The sequence below is a fragment of the Hyperoodon ampullatus genome (genome assembly GCF_949752795.1).
Source record: "Hyperoodon ampullatus genome assembly, chromosome: 11".
Lineage (NCBI taxonomy): Eukaryota > Metazoa > Chordata > Mammalia > Artiodactyla > Ziphiidae > Hyperoodon > Hyperoodon ampullatus.
This window is the reverse complement of record NC_136924.1, coordinates 29,408,226-29,431,817: the sequence shown is the minus strand read 5'-3', so window position 1 is coordinate 29,431,817 and position 23,592 is coordinate 29,408,226. Positions and strand designations below refer to the sequence as shown.

General features: G+C 42.5%; 1 protein-coding gene across 1 annotated transcript in view; it reads right to left on the bottom strand.

Moving 5' to 3' along the window:
• Positions 1–23,592, bottom strand: part of RFX4 (regulatory factor X4) — a gene marked incomplete at both ends in the record, with an annotated part of 170,671 nt that overhangs the window by 102,764 nt on the left and 44,315 nt on the right. Inside the window, one exon of the mRNA XM_079714121.1 lies at positions 12,319–12,379. Coding sequence (XP_079570247.1) covers positions 12,319–12,379 — 61 coding nt within the window. The remainder of the gene's footprint in view (positions 1–12,318; positions 12,380–23,592) is intronic.

Genomic DNA, 23,592 nt, shown 5'->3' with positions numbered 1-23,592 from the left:
GTGGATAAAGACACAGGTAATCTTCAATTCAACAAATATTTATTGAGTGCCAGGCAGTGTTCTAGACTTTAAGGAAACAGTGGTAAGCAAAACAGAGGCCCTGTCCTGAAAGGGCTTACATTCTATGTGTCTCTAACATCATACATTGGAACTCTAAATGTATTTCCCTGTGGGAAAATGGTTTCACATACAGATTAGGTTTCTTAGGACTATCCTAAGCCTCGGGGCTGGTGTGAATGGGGATCAGCCTTCTAGTTTAGCCTGGACCCCTAAATGCCATTCACAGTATTGTTTCCCTATAAAAGTGAGTTCAAAGGTCCAAATAACCAGCTTATGCACAAACTCGTGGGGGTCATCTGAAAAATGCGGCTTTCACAAAATGGGGTCTCACAAACATTCTTTGTTTGGCCTGAACAGTGTTGGCCCAACTTTAAAAATTCAGGACATTTCACATAACAATCTGGATTTCTGGCTTCTTTTGAAAAGGCTGAGATCTGGCAACACTGGGCCCATATTCCCGCGTGACAATTGGCCAGAGTTACATGTGCCCTCGGGTTGGCCAGAGTCCTCACTCCTTCCTATTTTTCTTACACCCAACCTATTTTCTGTTCCTTGTCTGCCTCCCGTAGGCTCTTGTGTTGACATAAGACACAATCCATGCCCTCGTTCACTTTGCAGTTTATTGTGGGGAGAATAATGCACAGAAATAAGAATATTTAAATACTACAAACCCCCAACCACAGGTGCAGAGGAATGTGGGAAGACAGAGAGATTACTGTGTAGATGGGAACAGATGATTAAGGTTGCATGATGAACTGGAATTAGAACTTTGTAACAACAACAACAGCTAGCATCTGTTGAGCTCTTACTAGGTGCCAGGCACGGGGTATACATTATCTCACAATAACCATTTGATGCCCATATTTTAGATCAGGAAACTGAGGCACAGAGAGGGAAATTCATTTGCCCATGGTCATGCAGCTGGTAAATGGGAGAGTTTGTCTCACTGTGAACCACTGTGGTATTCTGCCATGGGAGATGGCGGGGGTTCCAGGCAAGGAGAACAGCAAGGCTAAGAGACAAACGTGGCTCGAGCTTTGGATGATGGAGACACTGCTCTGAGTGGAGAAGAGGGCTTGTAAACGAGTATCTAAAAGGAAAGAACCATGGGGGAGGGGCATGCCGCATAAGAGAATATGGCTTGGCCTAAGAGTTTAGCAACCTCCAGAGTTAAAGAGTTACTATGAAAGTCTTATTTTCAGAAGGCAATGGAGTGTTACTCAGACAGGATTGAAAAAAATATTCAGAGACAGGAAGACCCGAGTGTTTCCAGGATGCTGTAGGAATAATAATAATGTAATCAAATACAATGGAATACTGCTCAGCCATAAAAAAAGAATGAAATAATGCCATTTTCAGCAACATAGATGGACCTAGAGATTATCATACTAAGTGAAGTAAGTCAGAAAGAGAAAGACAAATACCATATGATACCACTTATATGTGGAATCTACAATATGATACAAATTAACTTATTTACAAAACAGACTCACAGACATAGAAAACTTATGGTTAACCAAAGGGGGGTGAGGGACGGATAAATTAGGAGTTTGGGATTAGCAGATGCCAACTACTATACATAAAATAGATAAAGGAGAAGGTCCTACTGTATAGCACAGGGAACTATATTCAATATCCTGTAACAAATCATAATGAAAAAATGTGAAAACTAATATATATGTAACTGAATCACTTTGCTGTACACCAGAAACTAACACAACATTGTCAATCAACTATACTTCAATTTTAGAATGTAATCAACAACAGTAACTAGCATTAATTTAAAGTTTAATATGTTGTATTTGCCAGCCATGGATTGAGACTAAAAGAACGTTTAAAAAAAAAGAAACAACCCAAGTCTCATAGGTTTCCTCTTAAGACGACTGAGAGTGCCACTACGCAATTTCCTTAGAAAGCTTAACTTCAACTCTTTAGGCTACTGTGTTGTGGGATATTTTCCAGTTTAATACATAGAAAAGAACAATCTAGGAAGCTGGAACTTTGTGCATAACCAACTGTGTGCTTTTTGCTTATATTTACTAATGATTTTCTAAAATTAATTTTGGCCAGAAAAATCCATGGACACATTCAACAAACATGCATTTCAAACCATTCAGAATTCATCTTATAAAAAGCATATGATCCTTTCAATTATAGGGAGCCAGTTAAGTTTTTAAAGCATAGGAGTGCCAGGATCAAATTTATTCTCTGGAATGGTCACCTTGGCACCTCTATGGTGAGTGGACAAGGAACACTAGTGAAGACTGGCACATAGTGGCTGACTAGGTAGTACCTGTAGAATGAATGAGTGAATGAATGAACAAATGAGATTGGTTTGGAGCCACGTTAATAGTCAGGGCAGGAAATGATGGAGCATGGATTGAAGGAGTGGCTGTCAGGGCAAAGATAACACCTAGGGTGTGGGTCTCATGCTGCCAGATGTGAGGAGGGTGGGAGCAACCAAAGAAGTCCTCAAGTTCATAACTGGGTTGAAAGGGTGAAAGGGGGCTCCATCCCCATGATTAAGAAAAGCTGAGGAGGTGAGTTACAGGGGCGGGAATAATGCTTCCAAATGTCGTGCTAAAGGGCATGGGTTCCCAGATAAATTCCTGGCTCCCCCCTCATTGGTTACTTTACTTAAGCCCCCTGTGCCTCAGTTTCTATTTGTTGTTCGTATGGTTTGTTTGCTCACTAAATCTGGTCAAGAAATCAGGATTAAATACAAGATCAAGTTTGAAATACATCCCATTAAATGAATCCATAGCTGCAACAAACTATCAATATTTGAATCATATGGGTGTAAGTCACAGTTCACACAGGCTGAGCTAATTAAGCAGGTACCTGCCAAAGGCCAGGGCCTTCTAAATAACTATATTCTTATCCATGTTTTGTTTCTCTTACTGGAGCTTCTTTGCCTCAAGGTATCTAGGTGGCTTATGACTATGAAGCATTTTAATAAGCTCTATGAGTGAAGACATGTAATTGGAGTTAAGGGCAACTTTGATGCTTGATGAGTTTCTACAGGAATAGCATCATGACACCTTTCCCCAAACCTTCTTACAAACTCCAGAGGGTCCGTGCATGTACCGAAGTTGCTAATTGAAATGCCAGCTTCCTGACCAAGGCATGGCAGAAAGGCAGTTAATTATTTCTCTTCATATCTGATGAAATTTCCCCTTTTCCTCCTCACTTTTACAGGACATCATTAGTCTGACATGGCGAACAATACTCCATTATACCTGGATATTTTTTTTTAATGATCACAAAAACATTCTCCACGTCTTCCATTTTCTGATCTTCTATTTAACAACTTGATCATATTTGAATTGAGCCTATCCTATTATGGAGAGATAATGACCTCGGTCCACTAGCCAACATGAGTCATTATCTGCAGTATACATTTTTAAAAGACCTCCTCACAAGGCTTCAGCATGCAGCATCCGGGGGCACGTGGTGGAAGCTTCGCATTACTGCTTTACAGTGAAGAGCAGATGTCTCAGCGCATAGCATAATTTCTCCCTCTGCTCTCGTTTTAAACTTATGTTTTCTTATATGTTCACATGGGCTTTCAGTCCAGCCTTCACTTCTCGAGTCCTTGTAGACATGTCTGGGACAGAAACTTTTTTCTTCTATTTTACCCAAAGAAAAGAAAACAGGATTTTTTTTTTACTTGCTAAACATTATAATTTATTACTGGGGTTATCAGAGAGATCTGAGACTGCAAAATATGTGAGAAAAAAAATCTGGCCAAACAATCAGAGCCAGACAACAGTCTAAACCCTTCAGTGGCTCCCCTCTGCCTCTCACAGAAGTTCAAGTTCCTTACCTTGGCGCCCAAGGCCCCCTATCTCTCTGACCCTACTCTCCTACACATACACTTCTCTCCAGCTGGCGGGACTGTCTGCCATTCCTCAAACATATCTTGCCACGTTCCCCGCTACGGTACACGTTCCCTGGCCTTCCCACCATGGGAGGGGACCCCCTCTGCTGGGCCTCACCCTTCAAGGCTCAGCTCAAATTTCTCTTCCACAAAACTGTGCTTAATTTCCACCCAGCCCCAACTGCTGATCGCTCCTTAATCATTTCTTTCTTGACAAATTCACATATTCATTCATTTGATAACATGTAGAGTGCTGAGTTATGTCTGTAGAGGAAAACACCTTGACTGAACAGACACATCTTCTCCTCCTAAAGCTCTCACCGCCTCCTGGGGATTTCCACAGCTCTTCCGAACAGCTTCACTGAGAGACAGTGGTTTTACAGTCAGGGATCACTGAGTCTGAATCCTCCTCCACCACTTGCAAGCACTACAGTCTCAGGTATGTTACCTGAGCTCTCAGACTCTCGCTTCCTTCATCTGTAAAATGAGGGAAACGATACCCAACATCCATCTCCCAAGGTTGCTGTGAGGGTTAAACAAGAATCCAAGCACAGCCCTCAGCCCTCCAGCTGGCATATGCACATCACTCAATGGAGGGTAAGCATTGGTATCATTCTATCTTAGTGCAGAATATTCAGGTAACACTTCACATCTTAGACTGAAAGTCCTTTGAAGGCAGGGACCAAACCACACTTCTATTTATGCCAGCATAGTTCCTAGCACTGTGACCTGAACACGGTCAGTAACAGTGTGGCAGGAAGGAGGCGGGTGGGGTGGGGGTGGGGGGTGAGGGCTGGGGGCAAGGAAGGAAAGCAGGCTTTTGCACAGATCAAAAAAAAATTTTTAAAAATCTTAACACCTGGGGGTTTAAAGGAAAAGCCTGTTTATATTAACAGATCTGATTTATATTTTCAAGCGCCTACTCTTGTGCCAGAGATGTTCATATTTGCTATCACTACTCCCACAAATCGGTAACTTTATCTCCATGACGTGGAGGAAGAAATGGAGAGTTGGGGAGGCTAAGTGACTTGCCCCAAACTACTTGGCTAGGAAAAGCCTGCCTTGGAGTATGAACTCAGGGACGATGCTTCTAAAGCTCTCACTCTGTGCTAGAGACTGACATCCATGTGCTCAGGGAGTCAGCATTACCTACTGAGCACCTACTATGCGCCAGGCAGCGCAGAATACAGCAGTGAACGAGAAGACGCAATCCCCACCATCGCCTTTAGGAAGCTGACAGTTTCTCAGAAGGAAGATGGGAACCAAGGAGAGAACACCACCAGATGATAAATAAGTACAAAATGGTGGCATTTGGCTCATGTGGGCTCAGATTCTACAGAAGGCCAAAACAAAGAAACAAAAACCACCCAATCTATTTTATTAAACTGCAACAATTAAGCCCACAATTTGCTGCTGGGTAGACAAACACGAGTTCAGGTGGGTCCCTGGTGTTTCTCCTAGGACCTCGCTGGCTCTGCCTCCCCTTGGTTGAGGGTCTTCTTAGGAGTCAGGCATTTCCCCCACGTGGGTGGAGTGAGACTGGGACCAGCTGCTGTGTTGAGTTGCCTGCCTGGTTTTCCTCCTCTTCCAGTAGGGGTAATAATCCTGCCTCCTCTACCCGGTTTTCGTGAGATCCAGTGAGCTCAGCCAGCAACATCAGCTGGGGTAAGCCTGGCACACCAGGGGTATTGGCTCAACCTGTAAGTTTGGTCCCTGCTCAGCCATGGACTGAATCAGGGATTTATTTCTGCCACTGTAATGACTCAACTGGACCAGAATCTACAGTAATCTAATCCACATCTTGTGCTTTGCCTACAAGCTACCAAATTGGTGTTCCAGAAAGGCCTGGGATTAGCCAGCTTCTGGCATCCCTCTGTTCATTTTTTGATTAATCAAGTCCTTTTCTTTTTTTTTTCTTCCTTTTTTTTTTTTGGACAAAAACTAGGCAGTACAGTAGCAGAGTGTCACAAGTTCTGTGCTGCTAACCCACCTGTCGGGGCCTAGGCTAGAGGTTGGCAGCCAGAGCGCTGGTGGCCCCGAATGGCAGCGAGGGGATTTTGGCACCATCCTCTACCATAAACCATCCCCTTCAATCTTCCCTTTCCATCTCTTCCCTGCCTCTACTCACCTCCACTTCACCGTTACAAATAGGGCTGCAAAGAACATCTTCATATGTGTCTCCCTGCATACCTGGGGAAGTGTTTCTCCATGTCAGTATCCAGGAGTGGATGCACATACTAAAATGTTAATAGGATGCAAAATTGCCCATTCAAATGGCTTTACCATTTTATACCTTCACTCACAGAACAAACTATTTTCTAAAAATAAGAACCTAGCTCTACAACATAGCATCTCATTCTCTGAGACATTTACACCCTTCACGTTGTCCTGCTTAAGCTACCTTTCTCCATCTCTGGCTGAGGACTTCTAGCGGGACACAGTCACACCTATTGGCACTATATGTCACTTCTGGTTACATTCAGAGCTAAAAATGTTTAGCCTCCCTTTCTGGAGTGAGGTGGACTAACTCATACTATGAAAGCAAATAAGGTTATGCCACCGTTGAATAAAGAATTAAATCAGAAATGGGTGCACAACTTCAGGTATTGGTGACATCCTGTGGGTCTGGTCTAGCATCTGTGGCCGGGTCTAAAACGTCACCACACTTCTTTGGCACAGTACCCAGCCCAATTTTCTACCTCTGGCCTCTGAGAACATTTTAAAGAGAAACACTGAATTTATTTTGTTTCATATTGATTTGAAATATTGAAAGCCTAGCAATCACCCAAGCCTCATTTTTATTTTTTCAAAAGAAAGGAAAATGTCTCCCACGAAAGTGACAATTTGGTCTTCAATCCTCTTCCTTTGGGGAAGGGCCTCCCTTTCCCTGGAAACTGCAGACAGGGAAGTGTCTCCCCTCTGATGGCACACAGGAGCTCAGAGTGACACTGGCAACGAGAGGTGTGTGAGAGGGCGGGGCAGTGGAGGTGGACACGTGCTGGCAGCGAGTAGGCCAGGACAGCAGACAGGCTGCTTTCCCTGCCGAAATCCTCTTTGTGAATAGAGGTTATTGTGTGGCCAGGATTCCAGCAGGGCTCACCATCCCCAGTGGGCTGGGCTTTACTAACCTCATGACCAAGGATGCTGGAAAGTGCTTGGCGGAAGGCATTTGACAATATTTGCCTGTTTTCTGCTGGGAACTGCCTCCAGATCACGTGGCCCTGCTTATTTTCGGCTGCTTGGCTGTTGTATTATTTGTTCTTAGAGTGGGGATGGTCTCTGGGGTGATGGGGAGGGGCTCTTGGCAAGGTGGAAGGCAGAGAGGCAAATAGCTCCTAAACCAATTCCAGGAACAAGCCAAGCATCCCGGGAGAACTGGGCACTATCAGGCCAGTGGCTACCACCTTGGCGGTGAGGCCAAGGTCCTTTCCTGGGGCTGCCTGGAGAGAGGGGACAACGTGAAGGATATAGATGCCTTGGAGGATGAGATGCCGTGTTGTGGAGCTAGGTTCCTATTTTTTAAAAAACAGCATTTTGTATACTTAGGCTGAATATAAAATGGTAAGGCCATTAGAGTGGGCAATTTTGCAATCCTGTTAACATTTTCTGTGTGCCCAGCACTTCCACTGCCTGATACCCATACAGAAGAAACACTTCAGCAGGTGTGTGAGGGGACACATGAAGATGTTCTTTGGGACTTTATGTGTAAAGGCAAAGATGAGATTTGGACACAACCTAAATGTCGGTCTAAGAGGGAAATGGCGAACTGAATTCTCCTGCTGTCTTACATGAAATTCTGTGCAGTGGTTAAAATGAGGTTGTTCTTTGGGGACTAATCTGGGTATAGCTTCAGGATATTCGACTAAGGAGAGAAAGCAAGCTGTGGATCAAGACAGTGTGACAGGTTGTGGAACAATATTTTTAGTGTTCTATGTCTGTATTCTTTTTATAAAGGAGAAAATACTAAATAAAAAACCACAATTCAGAAACGTCTATCAATACATATGCATGTAAATGCATAGGCAAGGGACAGTAAAAAAATATATATATATATATATATACACACACACACGCATGTATGCACACCCACACACACACATATTTCTTTCTCACTGGTAACAGCGCTGCTCTGGAGGAGGTGGACTTTAACCTTATCTGTAATGTTTTCCTTTCAAAATAAGGAAATGTATTTTGTGTAAATAAAATAAAATGTAAATGTAAATGTGTATTTGTTGAATTTATTTGCACCTTGCCTTTTTCTAAAAAGCTAACAAAATAAACACAAAAAGAAGAAAATTAGACAAAGGAAAGATATTAAAAAGTATATAGGGCTTCCCTGGTGGCGCAGTGGTTGAGAGTCCGCCTGCTGATGCGGGGGACACAGGTTTGTGCCCCGGTCCGGGAAGATCCCATATGCCGCGGAGCGGCTGGGCCCGTGAACCATGGCTGCTGAGCCTGCGCGTCTGGAGCCTGTGCTCCGCAACGCGAGAGGCCGCAACAGTGAGAGGCCCGCGTACCACAAAAAAAACAAAAAACAAAAACAAACCAAAAAAAGTATATAAACATCAGACTTAGCTCTGAACTCCCTGGCAGCCAGAGCAAAGAGGGGACATATGGTATAAATTATATCACTTTCCCTTGTAGAGTGGAGGGTGCATCCAGTTCCTTTTGAGAGACAAAGTTTTTATACTGAAAGTCTAGTCTAAAAAAGTTTACTCATGTGGAACTTGATATAGGATGTCACATGTCCTCCACCATGGTTTTAAGCATGACTCTGTCCCTAAGTTTAGAGAAATGTCCTACTTTTTCTTCCCTGCTATTTACATACTCCCCTGCCTCCTTCCCCCACCTCATCTGTACTGCTGTCTTCCTTGCTGGCTATGCTCCAACCACACGGGACACCTTCTGCAGTTCCTTGAACAAGCCCAGCCTGCGTCCAGCCTGGAGAGAGTGGAGGATACTGTGGTCCGTACCCAGGTTACCTTTCAGGACTGAGGCGTTCTTCTCCACCGCTGAGACGCTGATTGCTGAGGCTGAATTCTTCCTGGGGAGTTGTCCTCAGCAGAATGGGAACTGCCTCGCCCAAAGTTATGCCCCCTCACAGGGCTGGAAGGGGAGGGTGGGATGAACTGGGAGATTAGGTTTGACATAAATGCACTACCATGTGTAAAACAGATAGCTAGTGGGAACCTGCTGTGTAGCACAGGGAGCTCAGCTCGGTGCTCTGTGATGACCTAGATGGGTGGGATGGGGGCGGGGGGAGGCCCAACAGGGAGGGGATATATGTATACATATAGCCGACTCACTTCACTGTACAGCAGAAACTAACACAACATTGTAAAGCAATTATACTCCAATAAAAAATTTAAAAAAAACACCAAAGTTATATCCCCTCTCCCTGGGGGCAAACTACCTGCAGTGATGAGCAAGATGGGGGAATAAAAACCTGAATCCATTGCCTCAATTCATCTCTGAGGCCCACCCTGGCTTCAGAACTCCCTGTGAGGTCACTGAAGCCTCTACCGTAGCCTCCTCCCAGCCCGAGACCCCCTCGTCCCCTCATGGTGTCAATACCGGGTGCCTTACCTAATAGGCCACCTGTAGGCATGGCTCAGAGTCTGCCTCTGGGAGAGCTTGACCTGCAATGTTCCCTCTGCCTAGAACGTTTCCCTGATTTTAACATCGTCATGGTGTTGGAGGACTTCTTGTCATACAAATGTCCACTTAAATATCACCTCCTAAGGGAAGTTTTCCCTCACCATTCAACCTAAAATAGCCTCCTCATCAGCCAGTTCTAATTCTCCACACAGTACTTATCTGTATCTAATACATTCCTTGTTTATTTATTTATCATTAATATAATAATTTTTTAAATTATCACCCAACTTTTTCTCTCATCGGCCCCTATTCTTGGTCTGTCTTATCCACCAGTGCATTCCCAGGGCCTAGAATAGGGCCTAGCAAACAGTAGGTGCTCAGTAAACATTACTTAAATGAGTTAATAACTAAAATTCTATCTTAAAAATATAATATAAAGGGAACTAGAGGACAATTTGATGTTTGAACAACTTGTTGCCTTTTGATAATAATACTCAAATTTATACATTTTCAAACCTGATCTGACTCTGAAAACAGATTTTTTTTCATTAAAACAAATCCACTGCCTAACTCTGTGAATTGGAGGATGAAATTTCTTCCAGAATGATCTATGTGACCTTTTGTTTAGAAAAACCGGTATTTTGTATAGAATTACGTACAGTAGAAGGAGAACTGACAATGCATATGTCAGGAAGGAGGGAAGCCCTATTCTGGGATGTCCTTGTGGGACTCAGAAGGAAGAGGTCTGCTGAGCGATCCATGGCTGCTAAGATTTACCTAGCACCCACCCTACACCAGACACTGTTCAAGCACTCTGTATATACGAACTCACTTCCTCTTTGTGACTACCCCAGAAGGCAGTGGTCCCCAACCTTTTTGGCACCAGGGACCTGTTTCATGGAAGACAATTTTTGCATGGACGGGCGGGCGGCGGGGGGATGGTTCAGGCGGTAATGCGAGCGATGGGAGCGGCACAAAAAGCTTCACCTGCCACTCACCTCCTGCTGGGCAGCCGGGTTCCTAACAGGCTGCAGACCAGTACCGGTCCGCGGCCTGGGTGTTGGGGACCCCTGATATAAGGTAAATACTACTGCCATCTCTATTTTACAGGTAGACTGAGGCACAGAGAGGTGAAGGACCTTGCCCAAGGTCACACAGCTAGAAAAGCAGAGCTGGGAGTTAATTCCTGGCAGTGTGATTTAAGAGATTACTCTATCTACAGCCTTGCTGTTGCCAGGCAAATGTCAGAGAATCACAGAAAAACAGACATGAACAAGGTGATTTTCTTCTAGTCCCTTTCAAATGTTTTATTCTGAAATGTACGACATGTTCAGGTTATTAGAGCAAGAGTGTCTGTTGATTCCTAGCATTTCTAGAAACTCTCACTCCCCAAGTCTTTTATGTTGATGCCTCATTCAATGTGCTAGCATTATGAGAATCTGTGTGACCATAATTTGGGGGGGAAGGGTGCAGGGAGAGATTTGACCAGGGAAGTAAAGTAGAATTTTAAATAAAGCAAAAAGCAGCAAATGCAATTAGAAAAAGAATGTAGGGACAAACTGATGGAAACAAGCCAAAAGGCTGGAAATGGAGCTCTTGAACACAACCTCTGCTATCCTTGTAGCAAAACAAGTTGACTACTGAGACTCTTGTTAGAGAAGATTGAGTTACATTTGTGAATGCTTTCTCCCAATGTTGTTTTCCTCTCACCTTAGTCATTCTTAGTCAATGATTCATTCTTAGTCAAAAGAATCTAATATGATTTGCTCATTAAAGCCAATCTGCTTCCTTTTCTGATCTAGTCTCTCTTCTCCATCCTTCCTGATTTTTCTCTTCCTTTCTTCAAAAGCATAGGCTTTGCAATTAAAGTGATCCAGCCAGGTTCCTGCCTCTGCCACTTCATGGCTATGTGTATATTCAGGCAAATGATTTAACTGTCTAAGCTTTATTTTCCTCATCTGTAAAATGGGCATAACAATACCAACTTCACAGAATTGTGAGAATGAAATGACGCATGTATACAAAGTGCCTAGCATGCAGGCTGGCACACAGTAGATTCATTCCTTTCCCCTCCCCACTTCTCTCTCCTTCCCCTTTGTTCCTTACTTCCTTCAGCTTTGCTGGGCTGAACTAGAGTAGTAATAGCCCTTAACTGACAAGTTCTTCTGAGAGGTGAGTCTCAGGTATAGAATAGCTTTGGTGTTCAAAGCTACAACATAATTTCTAAGTAAAATTCTTAGAGGAGAATTTACCTGTAAATACCAAACATGGGTGCAAACACTTAAACAACATCATTAACTATAACATCAAGTCCAGGAACTCCAAATATTAAAGGGAGAGACACTCAAGTAGATAATTTGTATTAATGTTAAAATAAATGTAGTATAGTTGCAATAAATTATTAATTTATTAAGAGTTCGTTGGTAGGGGTGAACAGACCTATGTTTCTATAATTGGCTGCAACATTATTTATTAAAATAATAGACTCTATTAAAATCAATTAATAACATCCATGTAGAATCCAGTCCTTGCCAGTGTTTTGATGATGGAAAAAAAATCTATTCCCAAATAAAATAAATATGAAAATTCAAATCTCCTGTCTATATCTAAGTTGAGTATTTTATGCATACTTACAAATTAAACTGATTGCATATGGGCTATTGGATGTCAAGTTATTATGACAATGTTAAAATATCCAAGTAATATGCTGTCCTATCTGTAGGAGGACATAGTTATATGAGCTTCCCATCAAGAGAGAACTTGCTCAGAATGGAACTTACCATTGCAGAGTAGCAGGAGTGGAGTGGGGCTTGGATGCTCTATTATTTTCTTTCTCCTCATCTGTTAAATGAAAGAAAAAGGAGTGAACTTTATTGGAAAACATACAAGGCCTTTCCGCTCTCCCAAGTCTCAAAAGACTACGTTGCCCTCAAATGTTGATGCTTTGAAAGCAATGATATTTTGGCTTTTCTAACATGTTAGATTTATCACGCTTTAATTAAAAAAAAAGGAGAAACTGACTTTTTCGGAAAACTCTTATATCAATTTGTATTTTTATTTGACGTAACACGTTACAGTTTGAAGAGCTATCTCTCTTCATCACTGAACAATATGACTGCACTCCCCCAACGTGCTGTGTTCGCAACTGAAGCTGGACATTTGACACGATGATTTTGACCCTAAGAACACACTGACTTCGCACACTATTTGTTTCTTGTAACTCCAATGGAACAGACAGTTAGTGTAGGGAAAGGAGAGTGCAAGTGTTCAGAAGAATCAGGTTAGCAATACAATAGAATAGGGGTTGGCAAACTTTTTCTGTAAAGAGCCAGTTAGTAAATATTTTAGGATTTGGGAGCCAAGAGGCAAAATCAAAAATATTATGTAATATTTATATAACAAGAGAGAAAACAAATTCCATTTCCATATTGACAAAATTCAAAATATAATACTAGTTGATTATAATTTTTGTAATACAGGTCTATTAATTAAAAATGAAATTAATTTGGGGGAGCAGGTAACATTTTTCTTAATTGGTGGCTCAAAGCTCACATTCCCTTTCATCCAACAGATTACAAATATCCATCTATAAAATCATTCTTAGTTTACAGCCCTACGAAAACAGGTGTCAGGCCAGGTTTGGTCTGTGGGTTTCTAGTTTGCAGACCTCTGGAACACAGCAATCTGAACAACAGATCAATCTTTGCATACTTAAGAAGAACTGCTCACAGTTTTATCATGAATTAACTGAGAAATAGATTTAATTAGTTGCATCCAATTCTTAATGAAGATTACTGATAGAAATAACATAAAATTAAATTTCTAGGGAATTCCCTGATGGTCCAGTGGTTAGGACTCCATGCTTCCACTTCAGGGGCACAGGTTTGATCCCTGGTAGGGGAACTAATATCCTGCAAGCCGCATGGCGCAGCAAAAAATAATAATAAATAAAAAAATAATAAAATTTCTTGACCCACAAAATCTGACCCAAGAAAACTGGTACAAATAACAGTCTCAAGAGAAAATAATGTTAAAACCTACAAATATAATCAACAAAATTTAATAAGAACATGTAAAACAGTCAATGAAATAAATCTGTGGTATAAGATTATATGGGAAAGAATCTGTACTTGTGAAAATAATTTAAGTAAAACTAAAATGAAAGTGGAAGAAAGTAAAATATACTGCAAATGAAGTAGCTTAATAAAGTTGCCCTCAGAAAACATTTTCTTGATGAAAGCTTATCAGTATTGGTATAATTCTGATTCAAATGTCTGCTCATAAAAACTGTGAAGATATTGTTGTTGCTCATTCAACAATTGTACATACTCACCTTCTTCCTTATTAATAGAATCTGAATTTAAAGGGCACCATGTGTTCAGGGAGGGTTATCCCCTCTCAAATCCTAGAGAGATGAATGTTGATTAATTTAAATCTATCATGGTAATTTTATGTCATTTAGCCCCTGATGGATTAGGTGGGGCATGTGACATGGTGATGTGGCCTATCAGATTAAGAAGGAGCCCTCTGGGTGCTTCTGGGAAAGTTATTTTTCCCTAACAAAAAGGAATGGGGGCCTTGATGTCGAATTTCTGGCCTCCAAAACTGAAGGAAGGGAGGGAGGGAGGGAGGAAGGAAGGAGGGGAAGAAACAGAAGAGACACACTGGTCTGTCCTGCTTTTGAACACAGCTGTGAGTAGAAAATTGGAGCGAAGCAGCAAACTTTCAACTGGGAAAAGAGCAGCCTGAGGACAAAGTCAATGCCAAGCAAGGCAGAGAGAAAAAGGGGGAAAACCTGGGGATTCTGAATGTCATGATGTGCCTCTGATTAACCAACCCTAAAAACTGCTGCCTCTTTATGAGCTAATACAATTTTCTGAGTTAATAAATCCTCTTTTCATTGGGTATTCACTTTCTTGCCTCCAAAACCATGTTAAACTGGAACAACACTAACACTAAATGTTCTCAGGGACAAAATGTCCCAATACATGATTGGGCTCAACATCTGTTCATGCTGCTTTGTCAACCTGGAGTTACTTCTAAATGTTTGTCATCCTTTCCAGTTTAGAATATACAACACCACCTCTTCAAAGCCTCCAAGTCAAGAATCATTAATCCTAACTTTGTTCTTCTGTACCCCATTACTTGTCTTTCAGTCGAATGGTTTAGCCATCTGGATCATTATTTCTATGCATATCCATATCCATATCCATCTCTCTGACTTGCATATCCTACTTAAGAAGATCCTACTTAAGAAGGCAAGGAGGCCTGTTTTCAAACTATATTACAAAGCTATAGTAATCCAAAGAGTTAAATACTGGCATAAAAACAAACACATAGATCAATGGAACAAAACAGAGAGCCCACAAATAAACCCCCACACACAGCCAACTAATTTATGACACAGGAGCCAAGAATATGCAATGGGGAAAGGACAGTCTCTTCAATAAACAGTGTTGGGAAAACTGGACAGCAACTTGCAAAACAATTAAATTGGACCGCTATCTTACACCATACACAAAAATTAACTCAAAACCAATTAAAGACTTGAATGTAAAACGTGAAACCATAAAAGTCCTAGAAGAAAACATAGGCAGTAAGCTCCTTGACATTCATCCTGGTGATGACTTTTTGGATTTGATACCAAAAGCAAAGGCAACAAAAGCAAAAAATAAACAAGTGGGATTACATCAAACTTAAAATCTTCTGCACAGCAAAGGAAATCAGCGACAACAACAAAAAGGCAACCTACTGAATGGGAGAAAATATTTGCAAATCATGTATCTGATAAGGGGTTAATATTCAAAATATATAAAGAACTCATACAACTCAATAGCAAACCCCCTGACCCCGCCAAACAATCCAATTGAAAAATGCACAGAAGATCTGAATAGACATTTTTCCAAAGAAGATATACAGATGGCCAATAGGTACAAGAAAAGATGCTCAACATTACTAATCATCAGGGAAATGCATATCAAAACCACAATGAGATATCACCTCACACTTTTTAGAATGCCTATTATCAAAAAGACAAGAAATAAGTGCTGGTGCGGATGAGGAGAAAAGAGAACCCTCACGCACTATCGGTGGGAATGTAAATTGGTGCAGCCACTATGGAAAACAGCATGGAGGTTCATCAAAAAATTCAAAATAGAACTACTACATGATCTAGCAATTCCAGTTCTGGGTATTTATTTGAAGAAAATGAAAACACTAATAAGAAAAGATATCTTCATCCCATGTTCACTGTAGCACTATTTCCAATAGCCAAGATATGGAAACAACCTAAGCATCCAATGACAGATGAATAGATAAAGAAAATATATAATATATATATATGAATATTATTCAGCCATAAAAAAGAATGAAGGGCTTCCCTGGTGGCACAGTGGTTGAGAGTCTGCCTGTTGATGCAGGGGACACGGGTTCGTGCCCCAGTCCGGGAGGATCCCACATGCCACGGAGCAGCTGGACCCGTGAGCCATGGCCGCTGAGCCTGCGCATCCGGAGCCTGTGCTCCACAGCGGGAGAGGCCACAACAGTGAGAGGCCCGCGTACCGCAAAAAAAAAAAAAAAAAAAGAATGAAATCTTGCCATTCGCAACAATAATGATGGATCTTCAGGGCATTATGCTAAGTGAAATTAAGTAAGAGAAAGACAAATACCATATGATTTCATTTACATGTGGAACAACAAAAAAAGCTCATAGATAAAAAGAACAGATACAGACTGGTGGTTGCCAGGGGGTGGGGAGGTGGGGGGCGAAACAGATGAAGGGAGTCAAAAGGTATATACTTCCAATTATAAAATAAATAAGTCACGGGGATGCTGTGGACAGCATGGTGACTGTAGTTAACAACACTGAACCGCATATTTGGAAGTTGCTAAGAGAGTAGATCTTACAAGTTCTCATCACCAGAAAAAAAATTCTGTAACTATGTGTGGTGATGGATGTTAACTAGACTACTGTGGTGATCATTTTGCAATACATGCAAATATCAAATTATTATGTTGTACACCTGAAACCAACATAGTGTCTTGTATGTCAATTATATCTCAACTTAAAAAGAAAGAAGAAAGCAGGGATGGTATCTTAGTCATCTTTGTGTTCCCTCCAGCCAATGCCTTCCATTCACACTTAATTAAATAGTTGAGTCTGCCTTCCACAACTGTCTTCAACAATCTTAAAAAAAATAGCACGAAAAGGAGCATGAGTCTCATAAGAATGTAGCTAGACAGACACAAAGAACAATACTCAACCTCAGCTGTTCACCAAGAAATAAAAAGAAGATAATAATGAGGCACAACTTTATACCTCTGAGAACAACGAAAATTTTAAATAATCATCTCCAGTGCTGGTGTGTAAATGGTAAAACTGACATTCTCTCATTTCTCTGAAGGTAGTGTTAACTGGTACAGTGGTTTGGTAAGTAATTTTGCAATGATACTGAGAGCTACCTACAATATCCAGTCACTTGGCCTAACAAGCCCAACTCCTACGAATTACACTAAGTAAATAATTGAAAGGCTATGTTAAAAAACAAGATCAATTGCATTTTTTTAAACAAGGAAAAATACATAAACAACCTAAATATATCTCTTTCCAGCTTATGCTGGCCCATGATTTACATTTTTGTCCCCCCTCTAGAATTGGCAGGGTATTTTTTTTCTCTGCTTCTTTAAATTTCAACACATCAGTCAATGTGGGCTACATGTCAAAAGATCTATATTCTAAAATCAATTTAAAACCTTACGGGCCATGACTGAGAAAATCCCTCAACCTCTGAGCTTCATTTTTCTTCACTTGTAAAACTGGTCATTTTAAAGGGCTATTGAAGGGATCATATTAATTAATTCAACAAAAATTCACTGAATACCTAATGTATGCCAGCTAGACACTGAGAATAAAGAAATTAAGCTCTTGCCCTTTAGTCTGGTTGGGGAAAGAGAAAGACAAACAGTAGAGAGAGAGGCCAAGTTCAGTAAGAAGTGATAAATGCTGTCCTGTGGGTAGGCAAGGAGGATCCTGCCAACCCAGACTGCATGAAAAAGCAGTGCCTGTCAAGAGAGGCTTCCGAGAAGAAGCCACAAGTAAGCTGAGCCCTGAGTGGGCCAGAGATGGGAACCAGGTGTCAAGGAAGGTGGGATGAAGTCAGGGGTAGGGTGGAGAAGGTGAGGGACAGATAAAGCCATGGGGACCTGAAAGATCAGGCAGCCTTCCCAGAAGCAAGGTGGCTGCAGCACGGGTCCTGGTCAAGCGGTGGAGTGGAGTGAGGGCACTGAAGCGGTGCTGTGTGACATCTAGTAATCCCGTTCAATCTTTAAGACAGTCTCTGGTCTCTAAACTGACAGTAATAATAATGCCTACCTGGAAAGATATTCGGGAGGATTGAGTGAAATGAACTTAAGAGCTAAGAGCTGGAAAACATCAGTGCAGGAGCTGCATGGCAAAGGCTGCCCTGGGCTGCTCTGGCTGGGAGGCCTTGGAGCGACTCTGTTCAGCTGGGATCTACTGTGGGAAGCAGGCAAGGGAGGCCGCCTCTCTGCTCGGGAAGGTTTACAGGGGCAAACACAATGGCATCGACAGGGACTCTGCAAGGCAAACACACAGCAGGGGACATCAGGGCTCCAAATAGGAGGTGGCATTTGAGCTGGCCTTGAAGAGATGGTCAGAATTTAAAAGACAACCTTGTTTACTGTTTGCAAAGATAATACATGTTCATTTGTTTTTTAATTTGGAAATTTTTAGAATTTTTTTCAAGTTTTATTGGAGTATAATTGCTTTATAGTGTTGTGTTAATTTCTGCTATACAGCAAAGTGAATCAGCTATACGTACACATACATCCCCTCTTTTTTCGATGTACTTCCCACTTAGGTCACCACAGAGCATTGAGTAGAGTTCCTGTGCTATACAGTAGGTTCTCATTAGTTATCTATTTATATATAGTAGTATACATAGGGAAAATAGAAATCTCTGGACATACAAGCCTCTCTCAATAGAACAAACTATTGTCAACTCTTTATCCTATTTACCTCCAGTCTTTTTTTCAATGTTCTCTTTCACAACCAAGCATGCACACACACACACACACACCCCTAACTTAAAATAAGTGAGGGTCACACAGCACATCCTGGCTTGTAACCTGTTTTACTCAGTCACCTTTACAAGGACAGGTCAGACTTTGAGAGAAGGATGCTGAGGGCAGGGGTACTCCAGGGGGAGCAAGCAGCATGAGAAAAGTCCTAGGGGAGGGAAAAGGCAAATGGTCCATTGACTGGAGCCAGAAAAGTTCCCCATTCTGGGATTCCACCACAGTGTCTCCCATTCAGGGGATACCCATCTCTACTGTGTCAGATGTTCTTTCCCAACTAAACTTTGTTAGGGCCCATTTCTGATACCAACCGCTGGTAAGAGAACTAGCTTTGAGGGCAGGCCGACCTGGCTTTGAATTCCAGCTTTGCCCCTAACTCTGCGGGAGCCTAAGCAGTCACTTGACTCATCCAAGTTGGAGAGCCCTCACCTAAAACATGAGAATCATAACTTATGTTACAAGGATGGTTTGAAGATTAAATATCATAAAATATGTTAAAAACTAGATACATTTAAAAAGAATACCATAACAATACTAATAGCTTTCACTGGCCAAGTACTTAAGCCAGGCACTGTGTATCACTTTTCATATGCCATCTCATTTTATTCCTCCCAACAGTGCTATTAATTAGTTTAATTTTAATTTTATTTCATTTCATTTGGCTGCATGGGGTCTTTGTTGCTGTGCACGGGCTTTCCCTAGTTGCGGTGAGCAGGGGCTACTCTTTGTTGTGGTGCGTGGTCTTCTCATTGTGGTGGCTTCTCTTGTTGCGAAGCACAGGCTCTAGGCACGTGGGCTTCAGTAGCTGTGGGCACACGGACTTAGTTGCTCTGCAGCATGTGGGATCTTCCCGGACCAGGGCTCGAACCCGTGTCCCCTGCATTGGCAGGCAGATTCTTAACCACTGCACCACCAGGGAAGTCCCCTATATCCCTATTTTATAAGTAAGGAAATTGAGCTTTGCCTGAGGCTGAAAAATCTGCAGGAAGCCATGCAGCCCGTGAGTGGAGACTGGACCTCACTCAGTGATGGGCATGTGGCAGCTACTGATAGTATTTAGATAAGAACTGGTCTACCCAGAGCCAACAGGGACCCTCCACTCAGTCATCAAACAGGTGCCTCCCACCTCTGCAGGCCCCTTTCCCTCCAGACACTGGTGACTTCATTCCCAGCCTTTTTTCCCCCAAAGAGGCTGTGTGTCACACCCAGACCTGACCCTCCTGTCTGATGGCTCTCCATCCTAATTCACCAGAAGTGCTGGTAACTCATGCACTCATTCATCAAATATTTATTGAGTGTCTAGTATGTTCCAGCCCTATGCCAGGGGCTAATCGGGGAGAAAAAGCAGACATGGTCTCTGCTCTCTTGAGCTCAAATTGTCAGCAAATAAAATGCAAGTCCTGGGCAAGAGCGGAGAAGGGCAGGCCCAAGATGCTATGGCAGCACCAAGTGTGGGGTACGAACCCAGGCTTGGGATGTGAAGGAGCAGCAGAAGCCAGCTAGACAAAGAGGACAGGAGGGCGCATGTTAGGAAGATGGAAATAGCCATGGTTGACAGAGACTTTAGGAATTGGCCTTCCCAAATGCCTCTTCGTTTTAACAGGCAGAAATGCCTCAAACCAAACAAGATTCATCCTGTAAGGCCGAATTCCAGGCTGACAAGACTCCTGGAGCCATTCACGGCACACATTGAGCCATCCACTCTCCAGGCCCACCCTGCTCATCCTACCAAAGCCGGAGAGCAGCATCTGTTTAAAATTCCTCCCACCGAGATGCTGCCCAGTGCCTGGACTTCTCCCTGACACTCTGTTCCCTCCCACTTCTCAATTATGATTCCTAATATGTCCCCGCCCAGGGAATCCTGGTCCAATTCCCAGTGGTGAGCATCTCTACTCCCTTTTCTGGATCTATTTCCTAATATTAACTCTGGGGCCAAATTTCCAGGCTCAGATCCTGGCTCCTTCACTTGCTAGCTGTGTGACCTCAAACAAACTTTTGGTGCCTTAGTTTCCTTATTTGTAAAATAGGGGTAATAATAGTACCAAGCCCTAATCGTGAGGGTTATAACTAAACCACTCCTGGCACAAGGCACGTGCTATCTAAGTGTTCCCGATTACAATAACAGTCATCACTCCTCCAGAGAGGTCGTGTACCTGGATCCCTGTCCTGGCCGTAGGCCTGGGTTTGTCAAGTCCTGCACCTGGGCCAGAGTTATCCACTCCTCCCCTGTGCTCCCACAGCACCTTGGCTGGTCCCTGGCAAAGCCCTTGTCACAGGGTGTGGTCGCTATGTGCTGACCAGTGCATCTGCCTTGCTGGTTTTTAAGCTCTGTAGGGCATACACCACATTTGCCATTGTGTCTCCAGCACCCACACATGAAAGTATTTGTGGAATGAATGAATGGCTAAGATAAAACCACAGTCAAATGCTGAGCCTACCCATCTGATTGCAATAAGCATATAAAATAACAGTACTATCAGGGAACGTTCATTGGGGTCTTATAATGTGCCAGGCACTGGGCAAAGCTCTTCACATTACTGCATTTAATTTTCATAGCTTCCTGAGACAGTGAATAATTTAATGCATGTGAAACATCAAATATGGTGCTTGGTATATACTTCGTGCTTAATCAATGTTAGGTTTAATTATGAGTATTATCCCCTTTCATAGAGGAAGAAACTGAGGCTCAGAGAAGTGAAGCAATGTGTCTGAGGTCACACAGTTTAGCAATGGAGCCAGGAAAGGGACCCAGGCTAGTTGACATCTCAACCTCCCTGAATCCAAACATTTACGAGCCTCATCCTCTCTTTAAACCTGTGGCACTGAACTAGAGATTTTAAGGGAACTATCGACCTAATCATTTATTTTCTGCCTCTATGCTGATTGAATTCATGATATTTGGGAACCTATTCTAGAATACTTCCTGCCTAGAGCCAATGTGGCAGAGTTTAACATTGACGGAGAACATTTCTAAATTAATTACTTCTTCCCAAATCCCAAGAACGGTTCAAATTTATGTGAATCTCAAGTTTCACTTCAAAGTTCTAATTCTATTTCCTTTCATTATCCTAATCAGGCTGCACCTGGCCAGACCTCACCTGTTGGGAACACGGTGTTGCCAAACATTTCATTTCCCCTTATCTACCTCCTTTCCAGCCCCTGCAAAGAGCATCAGCTGATGCTCAGGGTGCCTGGACTAGGCCTTTGGCAGTGTGCATCAGCCCCTGGCAGCAAACCCTTCTCTCCGTGGGAACAGGGCTAAGTCCCAAACAAAACTGTGATGTTGGCAGCATTGCTCTGAGGGGGCCCACACCTGCTTCCTTTCACCTTCTCTGGGTGAATTCCTTCATAATCTTGGAGTAGGAAAGGGCCTTTCTAACTTTGATACAAAACACAAAGCCATACAAGAAAATATTGAGAAATTTTACTATGTAAAAAAATCTAAAGCTTCTATGTGGGGGAAAAAAACACACTGTAAGTACAAAGATAATGACCCGCTTGGGAAAACTGCAACAACAGACAATGGTCTCACCTCCCCGCTGTAGAAACAGCTACAATAAAACCACAAGGAAAGAGACCAAGATACACAGTTGGTAGAAAAAATGCAAATGTTCCTGAAATGTGAAAAGACAATCTCAGTCAATGAAAATGAAAGCTACACTACAATACCATTTCTCACGTATCGGATTGGCAAAAATCCAAACCACAATGACACAACTCTGCCCTCAAGTTTTCTGCCATAGGGAAACAGGTGCCTCCTATCTTGCAGGGGGAGTGCAAAATGGTGCCACCCCACATGGAAAGACATTTCACAGAATCTACTGAAATCCTACATGCCCTTTATCCAGCAGTCCCACGTCTGCGAACAGATCCTGCCGCTACTCCTGGAAACATGGGAAACGACCGCACATGAGGTTATTCACGGCAACTTGGCTGTAACAGCAAAAGTGTTGGAAACAGCCCAGCACTCATCCAGTTAACTAAATTACAATACATGCTCACAGTGGAATACTACACAGCTGTGAAAAAAAGAAGATTAAAAGCAAGAAAAGAATGAGAATGCTCTCTCTGTTCTTACTCATATGGAACAAGCCAGGGTTTATTATTAAGTGAAAAAAGCAAGTCACAGCAAAATGCATATAGGGTGCTACTTTTTCTGTGTAAGAAAGTGGCAAAAATAGAACATATATTTGAATTTTTATTAGCATAAAAAAATCAAATGCTGGAAGAATACACAATAAACACTGGAAATACTCAAAGAATGCATAAAAAACAAATAAAAATGCTTCCCACTAGGGAGCTCAGGAGGGACAACAGAGCAAGGACAGAGCAGGACTTCTCAGTGAGCACCTTTACAGCATTTTGAGTTTTGGACTGTATGAGTGTATTATCCATTCAAAAATACCCTAATTTTGAACAAATTAAAAGACTCTATTAAGGAGGGAACGTCAGAAGGAAGAACCTCTTCAAATGGTTAAGTGGTCCTGGAGTGCCAAAAACTGAAAGTGAATTACAACTATTACTCGTAATCTAGCGTGGCTTTATAGTATTTTGCTTTGCTAACATCCATTACTTAATAAACACTCACTGAGGGGCTTCCCTGGTGGCGCAGTGGTTGAGAGTCTGCCTGCCAATGCAGGGGACGCGGGTTCGTGCCCTGGTCCGGGAGGATCCCACATGCCACGGAGCGGCTGGGCCCGTGAGCCATGGCCGCTGGGCCTGCGCGTCCAGAGCCTGTGCTCCGCAACGGGAGAGGCCACAACAGTGAGAGGCCCGCGTACCGCAAAAAAAAAAATAATAATAAAATAAAATAAACACTCACTGAGCACCTACTATGTACCAGGCCTTCCATATTAAGTGCTGGCGAGACACAGTCCATCAGACAGGCTCCCTTCCCCTCAGGGATTGAGGGCCCGTGGAGGGAGGGAGCGGAGGTGCAGAAGGGCCCTGGCAGTGTG